This window comes from Hemicordylus capensis, chromosome 4 (genome assembly GCF_027244095.1).
Source record: "Hemicordylus capensis ecotype Gifberg chromosome 4, rHemCap1.1.pri, whole genome shotgun sequence".
NCBI classification, from domain to species: Eukaryota; Metazoa; Chordata; class Lepidosauria; order Squamata; family Cordylidae; genus Hemicordylus; species Hemicordylus capensis.
Genome location: NC_069660.1, coordinates 183948410 through 183971939, shown reverse-complemented (window position 1 = coordinate 183971939; position 23530 = coordinate 183948410). Strand labels below are relative to the sequence as shown.

General features: G+C 44.0%; 1 protein-coding gene across 1 annotated transcript in view; it reads left to right on the top strand.

Annotated features, from left to right (window-relative positions):
* The window catches only part of GALNT12 (polypeptide N-acetylgalactosaminyltransferase 12), a 63632-nt gene extending 40489 nt beyond the window's left edge, over positions 1–23143 (top strand). Inside the window, exons 6-10 of the mRNA XM_053242542.1 lie at positions 822–998; positions 5079–5210; positions 12340–12453; positions 13838–13993; positions 22806–23143. Of these exons, the coding sequence (XP_053098517.1) occupies positions 822–998; positions 5079–5210; positions 12340–12453; positions 13838–13993; positions 22806–22943 (717 nt within the window). The 3' untranslated portion in view covers positions 22944–23143. The remainder of the gene's footprint in view (positions 1–821; positions 999–5078; positions 5211–12339; positions 12454–13837; positions 13994–22805) is intronic.
* Positions 23144–23530: the final 387 nt, after the last annotated feature.

Genomic DNA, 23530 nt, shown 5'->3' with positions numbered 1-23530 from the left:
GCCTGCCTGTAAAGTGGCTAATTGCATTCTGTGTAAAAGCAATAAATGACTCTGCCTGTATGCTCTTTTCTTTAAAAGTTAGAGCTAGTTCATACATACATGGATACCTTGGATGCTTAGTCCTATGGAGAGCACATGTACTGCAGATCTCTGAATCTCATCTGGAAGTTGACATATTCATAGGGAAGAAATCCAAGTATAGGAAAATATAAATGTAGTAATAAACATACTACACTGTTTATATTATCAAATACTGCTGTAAATTTTTGAATGTGTCTATCCAAATGATGCTAAATTTTTAGAAAGCTGTAAAATTGCAGAATTGTAGTACAGATTTTCAAACATGCATGAAGTTAAAGAACCTGAAGAAGATGATATAAAACAGTGTCAGCAGAAACTGGCAATAAGGAAATAAAGGTAAAGTAAAGTGTGCTGTCAAGTCTATTTCAACTGCTGGTGCCCACAAAGTCCTGTAATTTTCTTAGGTTGGAGGGGTTTACCATTGCCTCCTCCCACGCAGTATGAGATGATGCCTTTCAGCATCTTCCTATATCGCTGCTGCCCAATACAGTACCAGCAAACTTCTGTTTGTTAGTCAAGCATTTCTCCGCTGAGCCACTTAAGATGACTAGTATAGAGAGGGATTATTCAGGAAGTAGGACAGGTTCAGTGTATCTATTTCACTTCCCAAGCGTTGAATTGAGCTTTAGTGGTGTGAAGAGCTTCTTGAACAGCTGTAGCTTAAGCTGATCCATAGGACAGGGGTTCAAGATTGCATGTGTCATCAGGTGTGTTTTATTTTTGTGTATTATTTTATTTAGATCTGGCAGTGTGGAGGAAGTCTTGAGATCCATCCTTGTTCTCATGTAGGCCACGTTTTCCCAAAGCAAGCTCCCTATTCACGGTCAAAGGCTATGGCTAACTGTGTCCGTGCTGCAGAAGTATGGATGGATGAATATAAAGAGCTTTATTACCATAGAAATCCACATGCCCGCATGGTAAGTGTAATGTTTATTGCGCTTTGAGATAGACTAGAAGAATTGGCTAATTCCTAAATCTCCTGCTGACATAACAAGTTCTAATAAGAACTAATCTGCCTACTTTCCTTTCACTATCCCTACTACTGGATTAAATTTAGTCCGAATCAGTTAAGCAGTTCATAAATTAGCCCACTTGTGCCTCAAATGTTCATGCGGCTGCCATCTTGAATTGGGGTGGATGATATAACCACAAACTATATGTTTGAGATGTTCCTATGTGTCTTTACAACTGTACCAAATTTGGTGTCCAAATCGGTTTCCACTTGCACCTCAAACATTCATGTGTCCACCATTGTGAATCAGGGTGAATGGCATCATTACAAACTATCTATCTGTCTGTCTGTCTGTCTGTCTGTTTGTTATTTATATTTATTTATTGAATTTCTATACTGCCTGTTATAGAAATCTCCAGGTGGTGTACAAGTTAAGACATAATATAAAAACAATATAAAACAGGTAAAGTTCATAAAATGTATAAATCTCAATAGATAAAAACACATTAAAATTTCAATTTCAATTGAAAGTCTGGGAAAACAGGTATGTCTTCAGGGTCCTCCTAAAAACAAACAGAGAAGGAGATGCTCTTATTTAAGTAGCGAGCATTTTTCAAAGCCCCGGGGCAGCCACAGGGAAGGCCCGGTCCCGAGTTGCCACCAAATGAGTCGGCAGCAACTGTAACTGGACCTCTACAGATGACCTTAATAGGCAACAAGGTGCACAACAGAGAAGACAAACTGTGCCCTTGAGGTGTCCCTATGTGTCCCTACACTTGTAGCAATTTTTATTCAAATCGATTAGGTGATTCACAAGTTAGCCCACTTGCGCCTCAAATGTTCATGCATCTGCCATCTTAATTTGAGATGGATAACATCACAAACCATGCTGTTGAGGTGTCCCTGTGTGTCACGCACTACAACTGGACCAAATTTGATTCAGATCAGTTAGGCGATCCACAAATTAGCCCTCTTACACCTTAAATGTTCACGTGTCCGCTATCTCGGATCAGGGTGGGTGACATCACAAACTACACCATTGAAGTGTCCTTATATGTCACTCACTACAACTATTCCATATTTGGTTCAAATTGGTTAGACAGTCCACAAGTTAAACCACTTGTGCCTCAAACATTTATGCATCTGCCATCTTGAACCAGGGTGGATGACATATTCACAAACTACACCATTGAGGCATCCCTATGGGTCCTTACAGCTATTGCAAATTTGGTTCAGATTGGTTAGGCGGTTCACAAGTTAGCCCACTTGCGCCTCAAACATTTACCCATCTACCATCTTGAATTGGAGTGGATGACATCATCACAAACTATGCTGTGTGTCCCTACAACTGTATGCTATTTGGCTCATATTGGTCCAGACACTGTGAAGTTGATGGGGATGGACACACGGACGGACAGACACACGGAATGCTGAGTGATCTCATAAGCCTATAGGAAAGTAGGCTAAAATTTAACATGGTTGCTTGCATAATTGGTAATTAACACTTACCAAAAATGTTAGATCCTTGATCTGAGGAGTTTACAACCTGGATTGTGACTCCAGATGAAACAAGGGAAGGAAAGAAGAGGCAAAGCTAACAAGGAACATTATAGGCAATGTTGTATGTATCATGTGTTTCTGCAGGAATGCAGACAAGCCACATATTGTGGTGTTAGTAACAGAATCTTGAGAACTTTAACATGTATTTTAAAAAAGAGTAAGTTTCTAGCCCTTACGCTTGTGAAGATGTGTCTAAAGCTTGAGAGCAATCCCTGCTGAAAACTCAGGAGCCTGAGGAGTGACTGGACAAGCTTTCTGGTAGTCAGGGATGAGGTTTCAGTGTTGTTAAAAAAGAAACATAAGACAGACACCAGCAACAACCACTGGAGGGATGCTGTGCTGGAGATGGATAGGGACAGTTGCTCTCCCCCTGCTAAATAAAGAGAATCACCACTTTTAAAAGGTGCCTCTTTGCCCAGTTAGCAGAGGCAAACTGAGGGGCTGTGTGCTAAAAATGAGCTATGGTTTGACATGGTTAAAACTGGTAGTAGATGTAAAACAATCTGTCAGTGAGCTGGAAACAAAGTGTCCAAATTTTTAAAGACAGAAACATAGATATGGAAATCCAGAAATCTGCAAGGAGTACTGAATGTCTTCACATTCAGAGGACCAAACAGATATTTGTCTAACTGAGTGGGAAATGGGTGTATTTGTGCTGAGTCATCCCATGGGGCTCCACACAGAACCAGTTACTGCATTTACAAAATTCTAATTTGGGGCCCCACAATCCGAGCCATGTTGCTGCACATGGGACATCTTGTTGACTATTGTTTCTCTTTGGATCATGGCAATGGCATAGGCAATATTTGACATAGTATCCAAGAAAACAGCATATCTGAAAGTCAGTGGTCAGCTGTGAACATAAGCATCCATTTAATTGCTGTAGTTGATACTTTATTTATATTTGATACAAATACTGTATTTGAGTATGAAAGCAAACCCTAAAGTAGAAACAGCATATAGTATTAACTTTGCACTATTGATTTGATTCAGACATCATGTGGAACCATGGTTTAATCCTAATCCCACGCAATATCCCTTAGCCTTGGGCAGGAATTCTTCTCCCTCTCCTTCACACATAAGGGGAGGAAGCTTAGAACAAGTCATGATTTTCTATAACATCTGAACTCAGCATTCCCAAGCTTATTCTAAACAGAGCTTGAAAACCAGTTTTAGGTCCTGGCTTGCTTGCAGACTCTGTGTAGAACAAATAAGAATTTGCCAGATTTTACTATCACAACAAATCCCGGCTTGCTTGAAGCCAGGATCTGAACTAGAGTCCTTATTCCCCTCACATGTGAAGGGGAGGAGAAAGCACATGCATTGAATTAAGGGATTAAACCACAGTTCCACATGAAATCTGAACTGGAAATGTCCTATTTTGACCACACTTTAAAGATGGGTAAGAATATGTATATATTTAACATTTTATCTCACAATCTATATTTTCTTCCCTGCACAACTTGTAACCCACTAAGCCAAGGATAATGCCCCAATGTATTTTGTGGTCTGCCAAATGCTTGACAACTGTGCCCTGTGACTCCACTCCCACTCCCTCCCTATCAGAGGCGTAACTATAGGGGGGGCAGGGGGGACAAGTGCCCCGGGCGCCATCTTTTCTGGTCACATGGGGGGCGCCATCATGACCAAATTTTTAAAAAAAATTTTAAATTTTTTGTTAATACAAATGTTTCCTGCTCAGTGCAGCAGTGCTGCAGCAGTCAAGGGAGCGCGTCGGTGCCCCCCTCCCCACGAGTGGTCCCTTCCGTGCCGCCTGCGCCCCCCCGCATTGCTTTGCTGGCACCTGGCGGCCAGTCAGTGGCCTGGCTTGGCAGCGGCGGCGGGCGCTTGTGAGGAAAAACCTAAGTATAATGTAGTATGTTGGGGGGGCGGGGGGGGCGCGGTGGGGGGGCGACATTTCAGTGCGTGCCCTGGGCGCCGTTTTCCCTAGTTAAGCCTCTGCTCCCTATTCTTGTAATCCCAAGCAGGCAACATAAACAGACATTTATCAAGCAGCAGCTGTTAAACTACAATACGGTATATGCGTGGTGGACATAAATTGTACACACCTGTCTTAGGAATTTTAAATACTCCATACACATTTCAGTTTATTAGGGTGCCATTTTTCTCCCCTCTGGCATTTAGAAGTTTATGAAGTCATTCACACAGTCAAAAACTGTGTTCTACCTGGGTTTGGGAGTTGTGTGTGCTCCCAGTTTCAGTTGTGTGTAAGCAAGGTAGGAGGCAAACCTGGGTAGAAGTGATCATGTGGGAGCAAGGTAGGAAAAGTTACGGTTTCCTTCCTTGCTTGCTTCCACACAAGCACTTCTACTCAGGTTTTCCTCCTTCCTTGCTTCCACACAATTGAAAATTGGGAACATACACAGCACCTAAACCCGGGTAGAACACAGTTTTTGACTGTGTGAATGACCTCATTGTCTAGCTCTCTTTGTGTTGGAAATTTTATCCTGAATTTTACTTTTAGGAGGCATATGGTGATGTAAGAGAAAGAAAACTTCTTCGAAATAAACTGAAATGCAAGGATTTCAAATGGTACTTGGAGAATATTTACCCAGAACTCCATGTGCCAGAGGACAGAGCAGGCTTCTTTGGGATGGTAAGTAAAATGCTTCTTTAAAAGATGGCTTCAACAAGTCCCACCCCTACCCCCACCCCTCTCTCTTTAAAGATTGATTGTCAAGGTAGAGAAGTCAATTGCAAGTTGTTTTAGCAAGTGGTCATGGATGTTAGGGAAAATGTAGATGGGTAGATATTGGAATAGCAATATTGGGCAGCATCTAGACTAAGTTAGTCATTGCTAAACACCACTGAAATCAATGAGACAAATTAGTCATGAGTAACTTAGTCTGGATTAATTAATTCTGGTGGGACTTATCCATGACTAACTTAGTCTGGATGCTTCCAGTAGTTTAGCTCAAAATCTAGTAAACTGTGTAAGCTTTGGAATTATTATGGTAGGCCATGTTTGTGAGCCAGGAAAAGATAGGAAGAGCTTGGCCTCTAGGTAGAAGGAAAAGCTGCCCAGCTTTTTCTCCTACCTTGCTTCCACACATGGCCTCATGGAGCTTGACCATCATGGAGCTTAGCCCCTCGTCTGTATTGAACTTCACAGCATTGAAGCAACATCCTAAACTATGAAAGGTTTGGGAAGGCCTTTATTGTGAGTCCGTTAAGAGCAGGGATTTGCATCTCTTGTGTATTACTTGCCTTTTGCCTTCATGACAGTATAAGGGGAAAACACAAATAAATACTGTACTATTCTGATGATAGCAGTTTTGGCTGTCAAAACTAACCTTGAAAGAGGCGGTATAACAATGGGCAGGCTAAACGTGCTATGAAGTCTGCTGTTCAAATTTCTCTTCATCCACTAACTTGCTAGATGGCCTTAGGTGAGTCATTCTTCTTTCTGCCTGAGCCCCATGTCTGCAATGTGGGAATAAAAACACCAACTACTTATAAGGCTGCTATAAAGATTACTGACAATATATGTGAAGCATTTTGAACACTCAAAAGGCACTAGTTACATGTTAAGTATAATAATATCAAATAGCTAGTAGAGTCACTTGCATTGCATGTTATACATGCTGAATGTAAGAAGAGTCCTGCTGGATCAAACCAAGAGCCCATTTGATCTAGCATCATGTTTCCAGTAGTGACTAGTCAGATACTTCTGACAAGCAGGACCCTATTGCTCACCTTCCAACAACTTGTATTCAGTTTCTGTATGCTGAAGTCCAGTTAGGTAATCCTCCTCCATCTATGAATGTAGTAGGCATGCTTTCCCCAGAAAATTACATCTTCAGATGTGTGCTTGTATGCACATACATAGGCACAATGAAGCAAGGGGGTGGGGATGAATGTCCCTGGGCCATGGGGCCTGCAGGGGCCACCAAGGTGCCTCCTTGCCACCTTGCCCCATTGCCTTCATTTCTCTCCCACCAGCCACAGCAGCATTTATCCCCCACCCCCCATGCATTGCTGCCTTGTTCCTCCCTCCGCCACACTTCCCATCCGGCCGCCATGGAGGCCAGGTGTGCAGGCGTGCATTGGGAAGGAACATGCAGCAGCCCCCTTGCCCTCCGCAGCTTGCGAAGCACTTGTTTTGTGCTGGCTGGATGCTTCCATCCTAAAGAGGGTGAGGGGGCTGCCATGTTTTTCTTTCCAGCAGTGGCCACAAGGATGCAGCGGGAAGGCTTATGGCCAGTGTGCACATGTGTGCCCAGTTGCGGGAGCAATGACAGAAGGAAGGAACCAAGCGGTGGCAAGTGGCAGGAATGCAGCAGCATAGGGGGAAAGAAGTGCAGCAGCGGCCTGCCCCTGGGCCTGCTGCCCAGCTTGCTATACCCCTTCCTAGACATGTGGTACATTCATAGGGAAAAGCATGGACCACAGCATGTTAATAGTATTGCAAATTCACCCTAAGCCTTGTATAAATCTGATCTGATAATACACAAAATAACTAGGTTAAAAATGCTTTTCTCGGGGTCATCTCTTTCCTGTTTGCCAGTTCCCCTGTTGCTGCTTGTTGCCCTAACCAGATTTATCAGGAATGTCTTTTCTGTGGCTGAAAGCATCTTGCCTAGCCATGCTTGCTTTATGCTATGTTTCCTTTCCTCTACTGGTTTTATTAGTTCCTGGCAGGTCTCTGCTTTGTGAAATCCTGTGCTGGATTTGCTGCTGTGAATTTCCTTGAAAGGAAAATTATTCTTTCTTTTGTCCAGCTCTTGAGCCTGACATTTTGACTTCAGTACAAATAACGAAAGGATCAGATCATACTATAATTGTTGTTGCTGGGAAGTAGCATTTTATAAGTGTACTATTTCCCTGCAAACTAGAACACAGCCCTAGATGTTCTCCCAGTAAGCATGAAATAACAGTACATAGTTATATTATCTCTTTACTTAAAGAAACTCAGAGCAAGAATAAAAATTAAATCCTTCTACAGCAGGCGTGCACAACTCAAATGACCTGGTAGGCCGAAACCGACCATGACTTGGCTCATGGGGGCCGAGGTCAATTTTTAGGGTGCTGATTATTAAAGTAACAATTAATATCAATCAATTAATTAAATCAAATTAAAGTGAAATTGATTAAAATGAATTTAATCAAAATTTAACTTTTGAAGTTCTGGCAGGCCAAGATTAATTTAAATTAATATCAAATAAATTGAATTAAAATGCATTCTAACAAAATAAATACAATACAATTTGTACAAAATACATAATAAAATGCATTGTTCTTCGTTTCCACATCTGCCAAATCATCGCATTTAACATGGAGCACTTGTAAGGGAAGAAATTAGAGAAGTTTTTCTCATAATTTTGGATGAGAAGATTCTACTTTGATCAGAAGGGAGAGGGGGAAAGAAAGAGGGAAAGGATGGGGCAGGAGGCTTGGCTTGAGAGACAGAGAGAGAGAATGGAGAGGGAAAGAAAGAGGGAAAGGATGGGGCAGAAGGTTTGGCTTCAGAGAGAGAGAGAGAATGGAGGGGGGAAGAAAGAGGGAAAGGATGGGGCAGGAGGCTTGGCTTGAGAGAGAGAAAGAGAGAAAAAGATTGAGAGAGGATGCAGGCTTTATGAGAGGAGCCACCCTGTCCTGCCTAACCTCCGTGTTTTTTCTTTTACATTTCTGCTGCCGTGTGGCTGAGGGATGGCTGCCAGGAGGTGAGACAGGAGTAGTCCTTCTCTCCCCCCACCGGGTGGGGGCTGCTCCTCCCACTCCCAGAGCGACTTAGGGCCTGCCGTTTGGCCCCACATCTCTTCCCAACTGTGAGGCACACCTGCGTAGTGAAAGGGTCGTTGCAGCTGTGATGACAGTGCAGTACTAAGTATGCAGCATGAGCCCCTGGTGGCGCAGTGCTAAAACTGCTGCCCTGTAACCAGAAGGTTACAAGTTCAATCCTGACCAGGGGCTCAAGGTTGACTCAGCCTTCCATCCTTCCGAGGTCGGTAAAATGAGTACCCAGAATGTTGGGGGCAATATGCTAAAATCATTGTAAACCGCTTAGAGAGCTCCGGCTATAGAGCGGTATATAAATGTAAGTGCTATTGCTATTGCTAAGTGCTATGCAGGCACACCTCGCAATTGGGATGAGACGTGGGGCCAAATGGCAGGCCCTGCATCGCTCTGGGAGTGGGAGCTGCTTCCAGGGTGGTGGTGGTGAAGGACTTTTCCTGGCTCACCCCCTGGCAGCCATCCCTTGGCTCTGCGGTGGCAGAAATTTAAATATATATATTTAAAAATACACGGAGGTTCAGGTCATGAGGGAGGCGGGTGGGCGGGGGCGGCAAGCGGAATGGCCCTGTGGGCCAAGAAAAAAGGCCTTGTGGGCCACATATTGTACAGGCCTGTTCTACAGTAATGATATATTTACTAAACACTTTTCAAAAGCAATAAAAATAACAACACACCATAAGGACCTGAGAAGAGTCTCGCTAGATCAAGCCAAGGCCCACTCAGTCCAGCATCCTTTTTTCCACAGTGACCCACCAGATGCCTCTGGGAAGCCCTAAAGCAGGAGATGAAGGCATGCCCTCTCTCCTGCAGTTGCTCCTCTGTAAGTGGTATTCAGGCATCCTGCCTCTGAACCTGGATGTAGCCTATGACCATCAAGACCTAGTAGCCATTGATAGACTTATCCAATTTCTATATGCTATCACACTCTCCTAAAATAGCTAATCGATAACAGAGATGTGGGAGGAAATATACTTTATTTTTCTGGTGGCAATATTTCCATTTCTAAAATTGCACTGGCTGACATCCAGACTAGCATTGCACACATATAGCAATGTGAGTTCCAGACTGTCGTTGCACTGTCATTTGAGTGGGGGAATGGGTGACTTTTCTCAATCTTCCCTCCCCTCTGAAGCCCACTGTGCATCACCAAAATGCGTCCCTGAAGGTTGCACAACCCAAACCTTTGAGATATATAGTGTAGGGAATTAATATAGTAGAGAGTTGCTGGGTGGTTTTTGTTTTTTTGTAATGTATGAAGGAACAGTCTGAGTTATTGGTGATTGACCAGGAGACGGATCTTGGGGTTGTGGTGGGCCGCTTATTGAAAGGGTCAACTAAGTATGCAGCAGCTGTGAAAAAGGCAGATTCTATCCTAGGGATAATTAGGAAGGGGGTTGCAAATAAAAATGCTAATATTGTAATGCCTTTATACAAATCTATAATGTTGCCACATCTGGAGTACTTTGTACAGTATTGGTCACCATGTCTCAAAAAGGATATTATAGAACTGGAAGAGGTGCAGCATAGCGCAACCAAGATTCTCAGGGGCCTAGATCACCTACCTTTGGAAGCAAGGCTACAGCATCTGGGGCTTTTTAGTTTAGAAAAAAGGCGACTAAGAGGAGATGTAATAGAGATCTATAAAATTATGCATGGTATGGAGAGAGATACATTTTTATCCCTCTTATACCACTAGAACCAGTTTTTATCCCATGAAACTAATTGCCAGGAGATTTAGGACCAACAAAAGGAAATACTTTTTCACACAGCGCATATTTAATCTATGGAATTCTTTGCCTTGGTATTTGCTGATGGCCACCAGCTTGGGCGACTTTTAAAGGGGCTTAGACAAATTCATGGAGGACAGGCCTCAGTGGCTACTAATCTTGATGGTACCTAATGGTGCAGTGGGGAAATGGCTTGACAACCAAGCCAGAGGTTGCTGGTTCGAATCCCCACTGGTATGTTTCCCAGACTATGGGAAACACCTCTGTCGGGCAGCAGCAATATAGGAAGATGCTGAAAGGCATCATCTCATACTGCATGGGAGAAGGCAATGGTACCCTCCACCCCCCGCCGTATTCTACCAAAGACAACCACAGGGCTCTATGGGTGCCAGGAGTCGACACTGACTCGACAGCACACTTTACTTTTAAAGGATGCCTCCAGGCTCAGAGGCAAGAGGCCTCTAAATACCAGTTGCAGGGAAGCAACAGCAAGAGTGAGGGCATGCCTTCAGCTCTTGCCTGTGGGCTTCCCAGAGGTCTGGTGGGCCACTATGGGAAACAGGATGCTGGACTAGAAGGGCCTTGGGCCTGATCAAGTAGGACTATTATTATGTAAATAGGTCAAATAACATGACAGATCAGATCAAAATCTATTTAGGACATTGGGGAAATTAGCATAGTAGTTTTGAGGGGGGAAATAATGCAAATATTATGCAAATGAGAGAAAATTTGTATGGGGGAATTTTTCATTTCAAAATTTTCTGCTAAATAATTATTTATCAGAATAAATAACTTATCAGTTCTCTAATAAACAATTATTAGATTACAAACTCAGCCCATACATTAGCTGAGTGCATTTTGATCATTGGTCTTCCTCAGCAGTTTTTATGTGACAGTTCAAGTTCAATTATAGAGAGCACATTTGAGAATCCTCCCTGGCACAAAGAGCAATCAACTAATTTAAAATGTTCCAGTGTAGATATTTTACTCATAGCATAACCTAATGTTGGTTTCTGTAGTGAAATGCATGGCCTCTTGCAGTGTGTGGAGCTTTGACAGCTGAATCGGGGCCAAATCTAATCAGCTGAATTGACGCAATGTCTGTTTTGGGTAGATTGAATTGGGGCCGATTTGATTTGTTTGTTTGTTTGTTTGTTTGTTTGTTTGTTTGTTTGTTTTTGCATTTATATACTGCCTTTCGTTTGTAAACCAAGGCGGTTTACAAAAGTTAAAAACATACAATAAAAAAACAATAAAAACATCAAGCTAAAAAGTATAAAAACAGGCATAAAAACAATACAACAGATAAAAACACACAGAAGCAGCAGTAAAAATGATTATGTAAAAGCCTGGGTAAAAAGCCAAGTCTTTACAAGCTTTGACTCCTCTTCAGCCATCAAAGCTTAGGCCTGTCTCCCCATTTCCTTTGCCCCTCCCCCAAAGCCTGTTTCATACATACCAGGGAGGATCAAGAGAGGCGTATGCTTATTATTGCTATTTATTATGTGAGGAGTGGCTGTTTTGGTACAGCTTCAGTTTTAAAAACATCTGGTACGGTTTTTAGTTGCTTCTTCCCATTACAATTCTAGGAAAGATACAGGGTATTTTGGAAATTGTAGGATGTTTTTTTTACAGAGGCTGCTGTAACTGAAAAAAAACTACAATTGCCAAAATATCCTAAACCTTTCCCAGGACTGCAGAGAAAGAAGAAGAGGAAAACCATACCAGAAGTCTTTTTAAAACTGAAACAGTTACACAGCAACCACTGCACTCTTGCCACTAGAAGCAAAACCTCTCCTGATACTGCCTGGTAAAACTAATCAGGTCACGGGGGTTAGTGGGGTGGTGGGGGGCAGGCTGAAACTTCGGTAAGATTTCAAGCTGCTCCTTCAAATTTGGCTGCAGTGAATTGAACTCTCCTCCCCAGACTATCAGATTGAATCAGATACTCCTCCAAAGTCAAAGGTATTTATAACATGCCTAATGGCCACACATCCCATAAGAAGTTGCCAGTTCAGCCTGTAAAAAATGGAAAAGGAATAGAATTGTATTATGTATACTCAGTTGTGCTGCACCAAAGTTACTTTGTTGTATTTTAAAGTATTTCTATTGTTTCATCTGTTGTGATACTGAATTAAAGGTAAGGTAAAGTTAAGTTGTGCTGTCGAGTTGGTGTCGACTCCTGGCAACCTCAGAGCCATGTGGTTTAAGTGCAGTGACTGACTGGGGTGATATCCTTTAATGGTCTCTGTTACCTTTTAGCTGAAGAATAGAGGGATGACAAATTATTGCTTTGACTACAATCCTCCCAGTGATCATGATGTAACAGGACATACAGTCATATTATATCCTTGTCATGGCATGGGACAAAATCAGGTAAGATTTTATTTTCACTGCCACAAAGGAGTATGTGGCAGTCTTCCCTTCGTAGCTTTATGATCTCACCATCTTTTCTACTCTAACCAAGTCAACAACCACCCCTCCCAAAGCTGAACGTGTGATCCTACTCTCAGTCTAGTCTTATATCCTAGAGTTTTGCCCAAGGGCAGGGACTTCTCAGACCTAGTCTGAGTACACATACATTTGGGGAGGATGGAAGCAGGGATCTTATGGTGGTCTAGAAACACTAGAAACTGAGAACAGTGAAACCAAGCCTGGAGAAAGCACTAGGGAGAGAATGTTGAAATTTCATACTTTGGCGGTGGGGGGGCTGCCTTCCCACTGTAAACTGCTCTGTGAATCAAATCCATAGCAATAGCACTTACATTTATATACCGCTCTATAGCTGGAAGCTCTCTAAGCGGTTTACAATGATTTAGTATATTGCCCCCCAACATTCTGGGTACTCATTTTACCGACCTCGGAAGGATGGAAGGCTGAGTCAACCTTGAGCCCCTGGTCAGGATCGAACTTGTAACCTTCTGGTTACAGGGCGGCAGTTTTACCACTGCGCCACCAGGGGCTCCCCTACTTAATAATTCTCCTGTTCCCCCACTTGCACAAAGTCCAGTTTCTCCTGCTTCCTGCCTCATCCTTTAGGCACCAAATTAAAACTGTTATTCTTCTGATTTTTTTAGCAAGTCAGATATAATTTTTTATTGGTTGCCTGCCTATTTTGCTGCAGGGGTGTGGTTGTGAGCAAGACAGAGACTTTGGTTGTTTTAATGTGAAGTTTATCTGAATTTGTCATTCCCTGGAATGTAATCTATCTTGAAGACCTTTTGGTGGAAAGGCAGGGTATAAATATGTCAAATAAATCAGCTACCCAAATACCACCTGCCCCTGACTGTCCCTTGACCAGTCTTCTTGCCACCCAGCTCCTTATTTTCTTCTTTCTCCTGCTGCAGTATGTCTCCTGACTTCTCTGCTTTGTGTCATTGCTGTATTCCTAAATGTGCAACTTCAGGCATTTTGCTTCTTTCTGTTTGTTAGCTACATGCGACTACTTTATATTTTGGCAAAAGTTACTGCCTGGTAAGTGAATTACCCAAACCCAGCCCTAACATGATTGCAGTCTAGCAAGTCATGATGGAATTTTAAGTCTCAGCAGACTTTATCTTCATTGTTGCTGCTGCTTGATACCTTTTTAACATAATCTGAAGAAATGAAAGCTTTCTTAATTTTTTTAAAAAAACATCAATAGTACCCTTTATTCCATAAATTGCTCTTGGTTTGGGTGTTGCACATGCACAATTATTGAGGTTTGATGTGTGTTTCCCCCCTTTTCTTTACTATTTGTTTTCTTTTGGGTGGTTTCCAGTTTTTTGAGTACACTTCTCACAATGAAATACGTTACAACACACGACATCCTGAAGCCTGTGCAGCTGTTGATCCGGGAACTGACCTTTTGAAAATGGACTTGTGCCAAAACAATATCCAGAACATTCCTGAAAATCAGAAATTTGCTCTCAGAGAGGTAAGTATGCAACTCAGTCTTTTTGTTTGCATCATAGCAGCTAGCAACCGTTAGCAGTCTAGATAGTATAGGACTCCCTATTCATTCTGCCACTCTAGAATTTCATGCCATCCTGCCATTCTAGCATTCAGATTCAAACACAGAACCAGGGGACAAGCTAGGAGCCAGAACTGAGAAGTCAAGGCTGGAGTCAGGGCCCTGAGAGCCTATTATTCCAGCAATGATGGAGTTGCAGTTGAGACAGTTTACCACATGCGGTGGCAGCAGCCCTGGCAGTTCCTGACAGCCATTCACACTGCCTCCACTACATTGTGATAATCTCTGTCAGCAATTCTGCCAGAAGTTCCATAGTGTGTGTATATATATATATTCTTACTGAGAGATGAATGTGGTTGGAATGGCTTTGCCATTTTTGCCATTGATTATCATTACCCAAATCTCTGGGTTCTGTGGGTAATCAACTAAAGTACATTTATGCAGCTCACTTTCAATTATTGATCTGGATCATGATCCATTGGAATCCATAAGCATGGATTCTGTGCTTGCACGCAGCTGAATGTTCTGCTCTGCCTCATGCACTAAGCGTGGAGAATATAAAAGGCAAGCTGGACACTATTTTCTTCAGTTCCTTTTCAACCACTGTAGCAACCAAACCTCATCATTGCTATAGCTCCTCATTGAATCAGTTCATTTTGGAGAGTTCTCTGTTTTTTAAAAAAAGAATAATATCCCTTTGACTACGTTCTGCCCTTTAACTATTCTTCTGCCTATTGGACTGGTTTTGATTATATTGCGGATCTCTCGGACTTGACTCAGAACAGAAATGGAAAAGAAATCATTTAAATGCTGTGCTGATTGTGGGGCTAAACTCCCATCGCAAGATAAGCACAACTCTTGTCTTGCTCGGGTCAGCAGCACGATAAAACAACATGTAAAATATGTCTGTCATTCTCAAAGCAGACAAGACAGAATCAGGCTCTCAGGCTGCATGCAATGCTATACATAACGCCCTGAACCTTTCGACACTGAAAGCTGCCACACCTTAAGTGTCAAGGTGGGGGTTGGCATCAACATCGGGGGCTGTACATTCTAAACAGTCTAAACCCCCAGCGTCTACATCATTTAAACCTCCGAGAGGCTCCGCTCCTCGACACAAGGAAAATAAGAGACGTAGCTTGGTGGCTGATCCCTCAACACAGGCTCCAAAACAACATAAGAGCCATGAGGGTATATCTAAAGAGACACTGTCTTCATCAGGGCTGCAAAGTGCATCCCTTATTCCGAGATTGACATCGAGTTTGAAAGCTTCGATGTTGAGGCTCCCAATGCCTGTGCCTAAACAGTTGACATCAGAAACGAGACTTTCGGCATTGACAACACCTCATCCGGCATTGAATTCTCCAGCAGCTACTCCAATCCATTCACCTTCCCCCTTGATACTGAGGAATCAACATGGAGAGACTCCTTTGACTCTGAGGGATTGTGAAGCAGGGGTCTCTCCTGAGCTTCATACACCAGTGTTCACAGCGTCAAAGCAGATGACCTCTCAATGCAGAGAGACGTCTCTGACGCATGTGTTTGATGCTGAGGATGACACCAAGATCAGGATGTTGTGATTGTTACCTCAACATCCACTGCTGCCATTTCCCTGCCCTCTATTGAGGTACAAACAATGTCTCATGGTCTGTTTCATGCCTCAGGAAGCAAGCTTTGACAGCAGGTCAACTGACAGGACCTACAACCACTTCCACCCTGTGGCATTCATGTGGTTTTACCCATCGCTCACCAGCTCCCCTTTCTTGGCTACCTGTAAATTCTGACTTCAGTATGACTTCACCAGGGTTGCCGTATGACTACCAAAATTACAAAGCATGGAAAGCTCAACAAAACAAAACTACAGCTTCTTTTACATTGGCTACTAATCTACCTGACTCCTTACCAGTGTGTACTCTGGCAGCAGTGTGTACCCTGGCAGCAGGTGATGCCCCCACAGACATGCCCCCTTACGGTTGCTTCAGTTACTCAGACAAATGTCTCTCCAATTGTGACTTTAGGAGACAAACTTCTTTTGGTGACCATGACTAAACAAACACATCCTTTGGGTCAAGTCATCCAGAAAATGACTACAACACAGATTCAGATGCAGACTCAAAACTCCATTCACACTCAAACTCAAATTCAGGTTGGTACAGCCACAAAAGACTGGCCCTATGAACATGTATACAACTCCTCCTACAGAAACTCCTGTGCCTACTTCTTAACTTCCATCATCTGAGGATGAGCACAATGGTTCTTCTGACTTTCAGTCAGACCCAGAAAGTGTTGAACTGGATGATCCGTCACAAGATGTTCCACCAGCAATCCATGTATTGACAACTGAAAGCTTATCATCTGCAAGTAAAAGCTATGGTGGAGGCCCTGGACCTTGATCTTAAAATTCAGTCAGCTATTGTGTATGACCCAGTATACAACGTTATGGCAGCCTCTCAAGCTACACAGCTAGTGGCTCTTCCCTTTTCCTGGGGTAAGGCATAGTGGGAAGTTATTCACACCTCATCATCTCAAACCATTTAGAATACCATGTACAGGAGGAAGAAAATACATATCTACTTAAGCATCCCTAACTCATTGGTTATTGACTGTGCAACATCATCCAAATCCACTAAGACTCCTGCAGATAAAAGGAGGAAGTTATATGGAATGGGTAGGGAGGTATACACAACAGCCTGCCACTCCATAAAGATTAGTAACTATTCTGCCTGTATGGCAAAATACAATCACTGCCTATGGAAAAGCCTATAGCAAGATATGGAAAAGCTATCGCCTGAGGAGTTTAAGAAATGCTTTTTGGAGACTATGACCAAGTCAGCTGCAGTGATGAGACAGCAGTTAAGTACAGTTAAGGTTCTGTTCCAGGAAAACCTCATGATTGGCAAATTCGCAGTTGGCAAGCAATTCAAAGCAATGGGAAACTAGGTTAGGGGAATCGCAGTCGCAAAAGCAGTCCAAAACACGGAGAAACAAGGAGAAAGGCACCCACTCACCCACTGACCCACTCACCACCCCATGGACCAGAATGGCGGGCGGGCGCTTGCTTGCTTTGTTCTTCTGCTCACCTCTCTCTCTCTCTCTCTCTCTCTCTCTCTCTCTCTCTCTCTCTCTCTCTGTGTTCATATTCTTCGTTTCCTCTGAAGAGCCTGCCCTTTTGCCCCAGCATGGGTGTTTTTTGTAAGTCTGCAGACAGGCACAACAAAAAAGAATACAGGCTGATCAACAAGAACTTTTGCAACTTGCAAACATCGATGCAAACAATCCTTCCACATTGCAGGTGGAGAGAGAGACAGAGACCCTGTGGGTTGACCGAGGGCTCCAGTGCTCCCACAATAGCAGGCAGGCAGCTGGCACTGTGCAAACAACTGCAAATGTGGGCAACTTTGCAAACAAAGGGGGAAAAGAAGAGGGGGTCAAGAGAAGGTTTCCCACCCAGCTCATCTTTGCCCCCTGCTCCATCCCAGGTCTCTCTCCCTCTCATCCTTTCTACAGGCAGATGAAAGCAAGTGTGAATTAAAAGACAGATCAGTGAAAGCCACACACCCTTCCAACTGACAGATTAGATCAGATCAGATCAGATCTGACAGATCAGAGCTTTGCAGTTTGCCTTCTGCATAAGGTTATCCATTTACAGACAGCCACCTCCTCCTCCTGGCTCCTGCCCACCCTGCTCCCGTCCCTCCCATCTACCTCTCGGCAACAAAGCCAGCCCCGTCTCCCCTCCTGAGGGCTCTCTCACCCATGAATGACAGACTGGCTCTCTCTCTCATCTCCGCTTCTCTCTCTCCTCACCTTCCCACTTCTTGCCACACAAATCACACAGTAACCCGCGGATACTTGGGTCGCATTAGACAAGACCAGTCACAAACTCCCAGTCGCAGATACTCAAAACCATGTTTGGGAAAACCGTGGTTGGTGAGGGATGACTGTACTGCCAAACACCTTGCAGAGACAGAGTCGAGGTCTATGACAGCCACCATCTCTTTGCACAGGCATGCATGGCTCTATTCTGCGTTACTCCAGTCTGATATGAAGGCCAAGACTGAAAGTCTTCCCTTCAGTGGAAAAGGCTTATTTAGTAAGGAGACTGATGCTATGATGGAGAAGATGAAAAAACCAAAGTCAAAAACTGCAAAGTCATTCATAGCTCCATCTACCTCAACTTACACACACACACCCAAGTATAAGTCTTTCCAAAAACAAAGAACACACTTCCGCCAATAGGATTGCAGAGATTTTAGGAATTATCAACTCTACAATAAATGGCCCAATAAATGGCCCTATCAACAAAAAATGAAGGAAACCAGGACCAACGTAAACAGGCTGAGGCCCAAAAGCAACATCTTTGGGATTCTGCAAGTCCACCACTTCAACAACAAGAACCTCTTGCCAATTCCATCTTATTGGCATGTCAAATACCACCACAGATTGCCCAAACAATCCAACTGACATGTTATGCCCCTGCATGGTACCGCATAACTTCAGACCATTGGGTCCTCAAGATAATTTCTGTGGGGTATTCAATAGAGTTCAGGACTCTGCCAGTATTCACAGATGTTCACTTCACATGGGCAACAACACTTTTGTTGGAAGAAGTCAAGGAATTATTGGGAAAGGGGGCACTAGCCCCTGTGTGGTGGACAAAAAGAAAGGATGGATTGTACGAGTGGTGGCTTGCAATGCTGAATTTAAAGGATGCTTATTTTCACATAGGCATCAGAGAAGATCATCACAAGTACCTGCGGTTTACTGTGGGAGAATCAGTGTTCCAGTACACAGTACTGCCCTTTGGACTGTCAACAGCGCCAAGTGTTTTCACAAAATGTATGGCAGTGACTGTGGCACATCTAAGGATGGAACAGATGACAGTATTCCCTTAACTCAGGCCTGCTTGATTTTGTCACCCCAGCTGTTTTTGATTGCATCTCCCACAATTCCCAGCCACAAAGGCCCATAGCCAGGGATTATGGGAGTTGTAGGCCAACATCTGCAGGAGGGCCAAAGTTGAGCAGCCCTGCGCTTAACTGGACAATTGGTTTCTGGCATCGGGAACCAAAGAAGAGTTAAATTCTCAGACTTTATATGTACTATTTCTCCTCCAAGAACTAGTAATACAAGTGAGTTGGAAAAGAATCACACTTGGAATGAGTACAATCCATAAACTACATTGGGGCGGTGTTAAACATGGGGATAAAGCTTGCATACTTACCAGTGGAGCGTTACAATGCCATCAAGGAGCTGGTTCTAAGCTTCCAAGCACAACCAGATCAACGTGCACATCAGATTCAACGTCTGCTCAGTCTGGTGGCCTCCTGCAATGCAACAGTACGATACACACAGTTAAAGATGAGTAAGCTACAACTGTGGTTCCTGGCAGTCTTTCAGCCCAATATGAACAGTCAGTGGCGCCTACTCACTGTGCCATTTCCAATACTTCAGTCTCAGGGTTGGTGGATTTACCCAAACAATATCCTGCAAGGTGTACCTTTCCAAATCACCATGCCAAAAGTGTAGGTTATGACAGATGCTTCCCTGACCGGCTGGGGGCCAAGTGTAGGGAGAGTGGACTCCTCAAAAGGGAAAATTACATATCAGTTTCCTGGAACTCGTGGCTATGTTCTTGGGAATGAAAGCCTTTCTGCCAATCTTGAAGGGTCAGGTGGTTCAGATACAGCTCGACAACACAACCGCTATTGCTTATATCAACATGCAAGGCAGGACAGTGTCAATATCCTTGTGCACACTGACCCTTCAATTTTGACACTGGTGCATTTGCAACCAGATACATCCCATAGCGAGCCACATAAAAGGGATAGACAATGCACTTGCAGACTATCTCAGCAGGTTGTTTGCACATCAACAGCAACACGAATGGGACATCCATAGGAGATATCTAATGCCACTATTCAAGGTGTCGGCTTATCCAGTGATAGAGCTGTTTGCTACAAAACAAAATGCAAGGGATTCTGTTCAAGGGCAGGGTACGACCCACAATCACTGTGCGATGCCTTCCAAATAGACTGGACAAAGGTGATACTGTACATGTTTCCACAATAACCACTGATTGTCAGGGTGGTAGCCAGTGTCAGGGTCTAGCCAAATGCCAGGGAAGTTCATGGCTTGGCTGAACGCTGTCGACTGAATGACGTACGTTGTTTTTCAGCAAGGAGTAGACGGCTGGTGACAGGATTTATAGTGGAAGCTGATAGCTCTCAGCTGGCAATAATTCACGGCTTATCAGCCTTCAGCAAGAGGCGTTTGCTCCTTCTAATAGATTCTAATTGCGTTCTGCATTTATTGCGCCTGCGTTGTTGTGGTGTCAGTGTTTCATTGCCTAGTTCTTCTTCCGATTGGTCTCTCACGCTTTCTGCTGACTCAGGTTGTTGTGCCTGCTCTAAATCATTAGTTGGATCTACCACAGCCGTTTCATGAACGCTGACAGCCGGGCTCTGCCCCTCAGACACTCCTGACTCGGCTGGAAAGTTGACAGCTTCCCCTTCCTCCTCGCTGTCGGAGATCGAGGGCGTGACAGCCAGGCTACTAGCAAAACAGGTGTCATGCATCCTGATAATGCCTTAGTGGCCCCGCCAGTCCTTGTTTCTGTTGATACTTAAACTATCTCGCCACAGGTACCATTGGCTACCACAAGATCCAGATCTTGTCACAGGACCAGGGGCTACTACTGCATCCAGATATAACCACGCTGCTCCTCATGGTGTGGTGGATAGGCTTTTAGATGAGATCTTATTAAATAAGAGAAAAATGTCCACTAAACTGAACTATGCTAGTAAGTGGAAGTAGTTTAGGAAGTATGCTAAGGCTAATGGCTTCAAACCAGCCAAAGCCTCAGTCAAAGAAATACTCCTTTATCTGACTTCATTAAAGTTGAGTGGTTTGGCAAATGTATCCATTAGTACCCCTTGCTGCCCTATCCTCTAAAAACCCAGGATGGGATGGAAAATCTCTTTACACATCTGAATTTCAAGGGCTAAATAATTTGTACCCTCCAGTACATCAACCAGTCTCCCAGTGGAGTATTTCACTAGGGTTTTTTTTGCCTTGACTTTGGGGCCTGTTGAGCCCATGAGTTCAGCACCAATTAAACTGGTGTCATTAAGGACAGCTTTTCTAATAGTAATTAACACAGCTGGTAGAGTGAAGAGAGCTAACAGCTTTGCGAATAGATTCCCCATTTACTAAATTCTTCCTGGGCAAGTTAGCCATGCATATGGACCATGTGTTCCTACCAAAGATTGCCACTGATTGCCACCTAAACCAAGACATTATCTTGCCCACTTTCTTCAGAGACCCAGCAACTTCTCTGGAGATGCTGTGTATACTCTGGACGTGTGGAGATCTCTCTTATACTATCTGGACTGCATGAAATCGTTCCAGGTAACCAAACGTTTGTCTCCTACAAGGGGAAAGCAAAAGGAAACTGTCTCAAGACAATGCCTTTCCCATTGGCTTGTGGAGATTATATTGCTAGCGTGCAAACTACAAAAGTTTGAGCCTCGCAATCCATCAGGGCTCATTCCACTCAGGCCTACACAACATCAGCGGCCCACTTATCTGGCATAACTTTCAGTGACATTTGCAAAATGGCAACTTGGTATATGCAGCTGCCCTTTGTGAAACACTATGCCATTGGCCTTCCCTCTGCAACGGATGCTAATTTTGGGAGAAGTGTGTTGAAAAGGGTGTTACAATAGCTACTGCACCCTTCACCTTAGGGAGTTGGCTAAACACCAATTCTTATGGATTCCAACGGATCACAATCCAGATAAACAAGTTGTATACCTGTAACTATTGATCTGGTAGTGATCCATTGCAATCCATAAGTCCCTCCCAAAACTCACAACAATAGGGTGAGTGATCATCTACATAGGTGGTCGACCAGGAACTGGAGAAAATAGTGTCCAGCCTGCCTTTTTCCACGCTGAGCATGTGAGACAGAGCATGGGCGCCTAGAGGAGCTAGAGCCGTGAGGTCCATGCAGAGGTGCAGAACCCATTCTTGTGGATTGCAACGGATTACTACCAGATCAATAGTTACAGGTAAGCAATTTGTTTTTATCTTTTATTGTCCTTTACTTTACAAACACTGAGACACTTACTAAGCACGAGTGCAATTGCCAAATCTTCAGATTCTGAAGCAGTACAAATACATAAATTATTCAGGCAGAATTTTGCTGCTCTTCATCCTTCCCCTAATCTCTCTCCTTCCCATCTTCTTCTTCTTTATATTTATTTCTCTAAGACGTACCCGTGGCTAATCCCTTGTATCGCAGCTCTTGCAAGAATTTGGAGAGCTGCTAGATAGCCATGGGGCCAAAGAAAGAACATGGCAGTGGGGGTGGCAGCTGGCCGAAGAAAATGGTGGTGGGTAGCAGTTGGTTGGCCAGCCGGCAGGCGGGCCACCAGAAAGTGGAGCAAGCAATACAAAAGAAAGAGCGGGCAGTGGGCAGGGAACAAGGAGGAGGCGGCTGTGGGTGGGTGGGGGGAGGAGAAGACGGGACGGAGGAGAAGACATGTGGGGGCAGGCAAGCAAAAAAGCAGCGGTGTGGAGAAGGTGGCGGTGAACTAGCAGCGCAGATGCTCTGCACCGGATCAGCTAGTTATTATTTATTTCTGTTGTTAAAACAGAACACAGTTAAATACATTCCGAACTGCAGTCTCAAATTTAACACTTAAATCTGATTACTCAGTCTAAACTATATTATTATTAAACTATAATAAGTGTTTTGTACCATCTTTTTTAGGACGGAACATTAGTTCATATTCAGACCCAGAAGTGCGTACAGGCTGAATCTAATGCCTACAATGGCAATCCAGCACCTTTATTACGACCGTGTACCAATTCAGAATATCAGAAATGGTTTTTCAAAGAAAGAAGCTGATCCAGAAATCTCCATTTTGAGGTTGATCAAAATAAACTTTGGAATGCAAATTTAAAAATGCATAACTATTTTTATATGCAGAAGAGCTGTACTTTTCTCTAGGGATGTGCACAAACCGGTCCGGAGGCCATGTTGGAGGCCTCCGAACCGGTTCGGAACCGGGCCGGGCCAGCGGTCCGGCACTGAGGGGTTCGAACTTTAAGGGCAGGGGGGTAGTACTTACCCCTCCCGCCGCTCTTCCCCCTCTGGCGCTGTATTTAGAAGTGAAGTTTTGGGGGCGGCAGTGTTCCTCCCTGCCACCCCTGCCCGTGTCGTTGCCAGGAAGTAGTGTAAATAGCAGCATGCATGTGTGCGTCGCGGCGCGCGCACGCCTGTCGCTGCCATGCACGCGCGCCACATACGTCACGCGCACGGCGGCATGCGTGCTGCTATTTACACTACTTCCTGGCAACAACGGGGGCAGGGGCAGCAGGGAGGAACGCTGCCACCCCAAAAACTTCACTTCTAAATACAGCGCCGGAGGGGGAAGAGCGGCAGGAGGGGTAAGTACTACCCCCCCGCCCTTAAAGGTCGACCCCCCTCAGTGC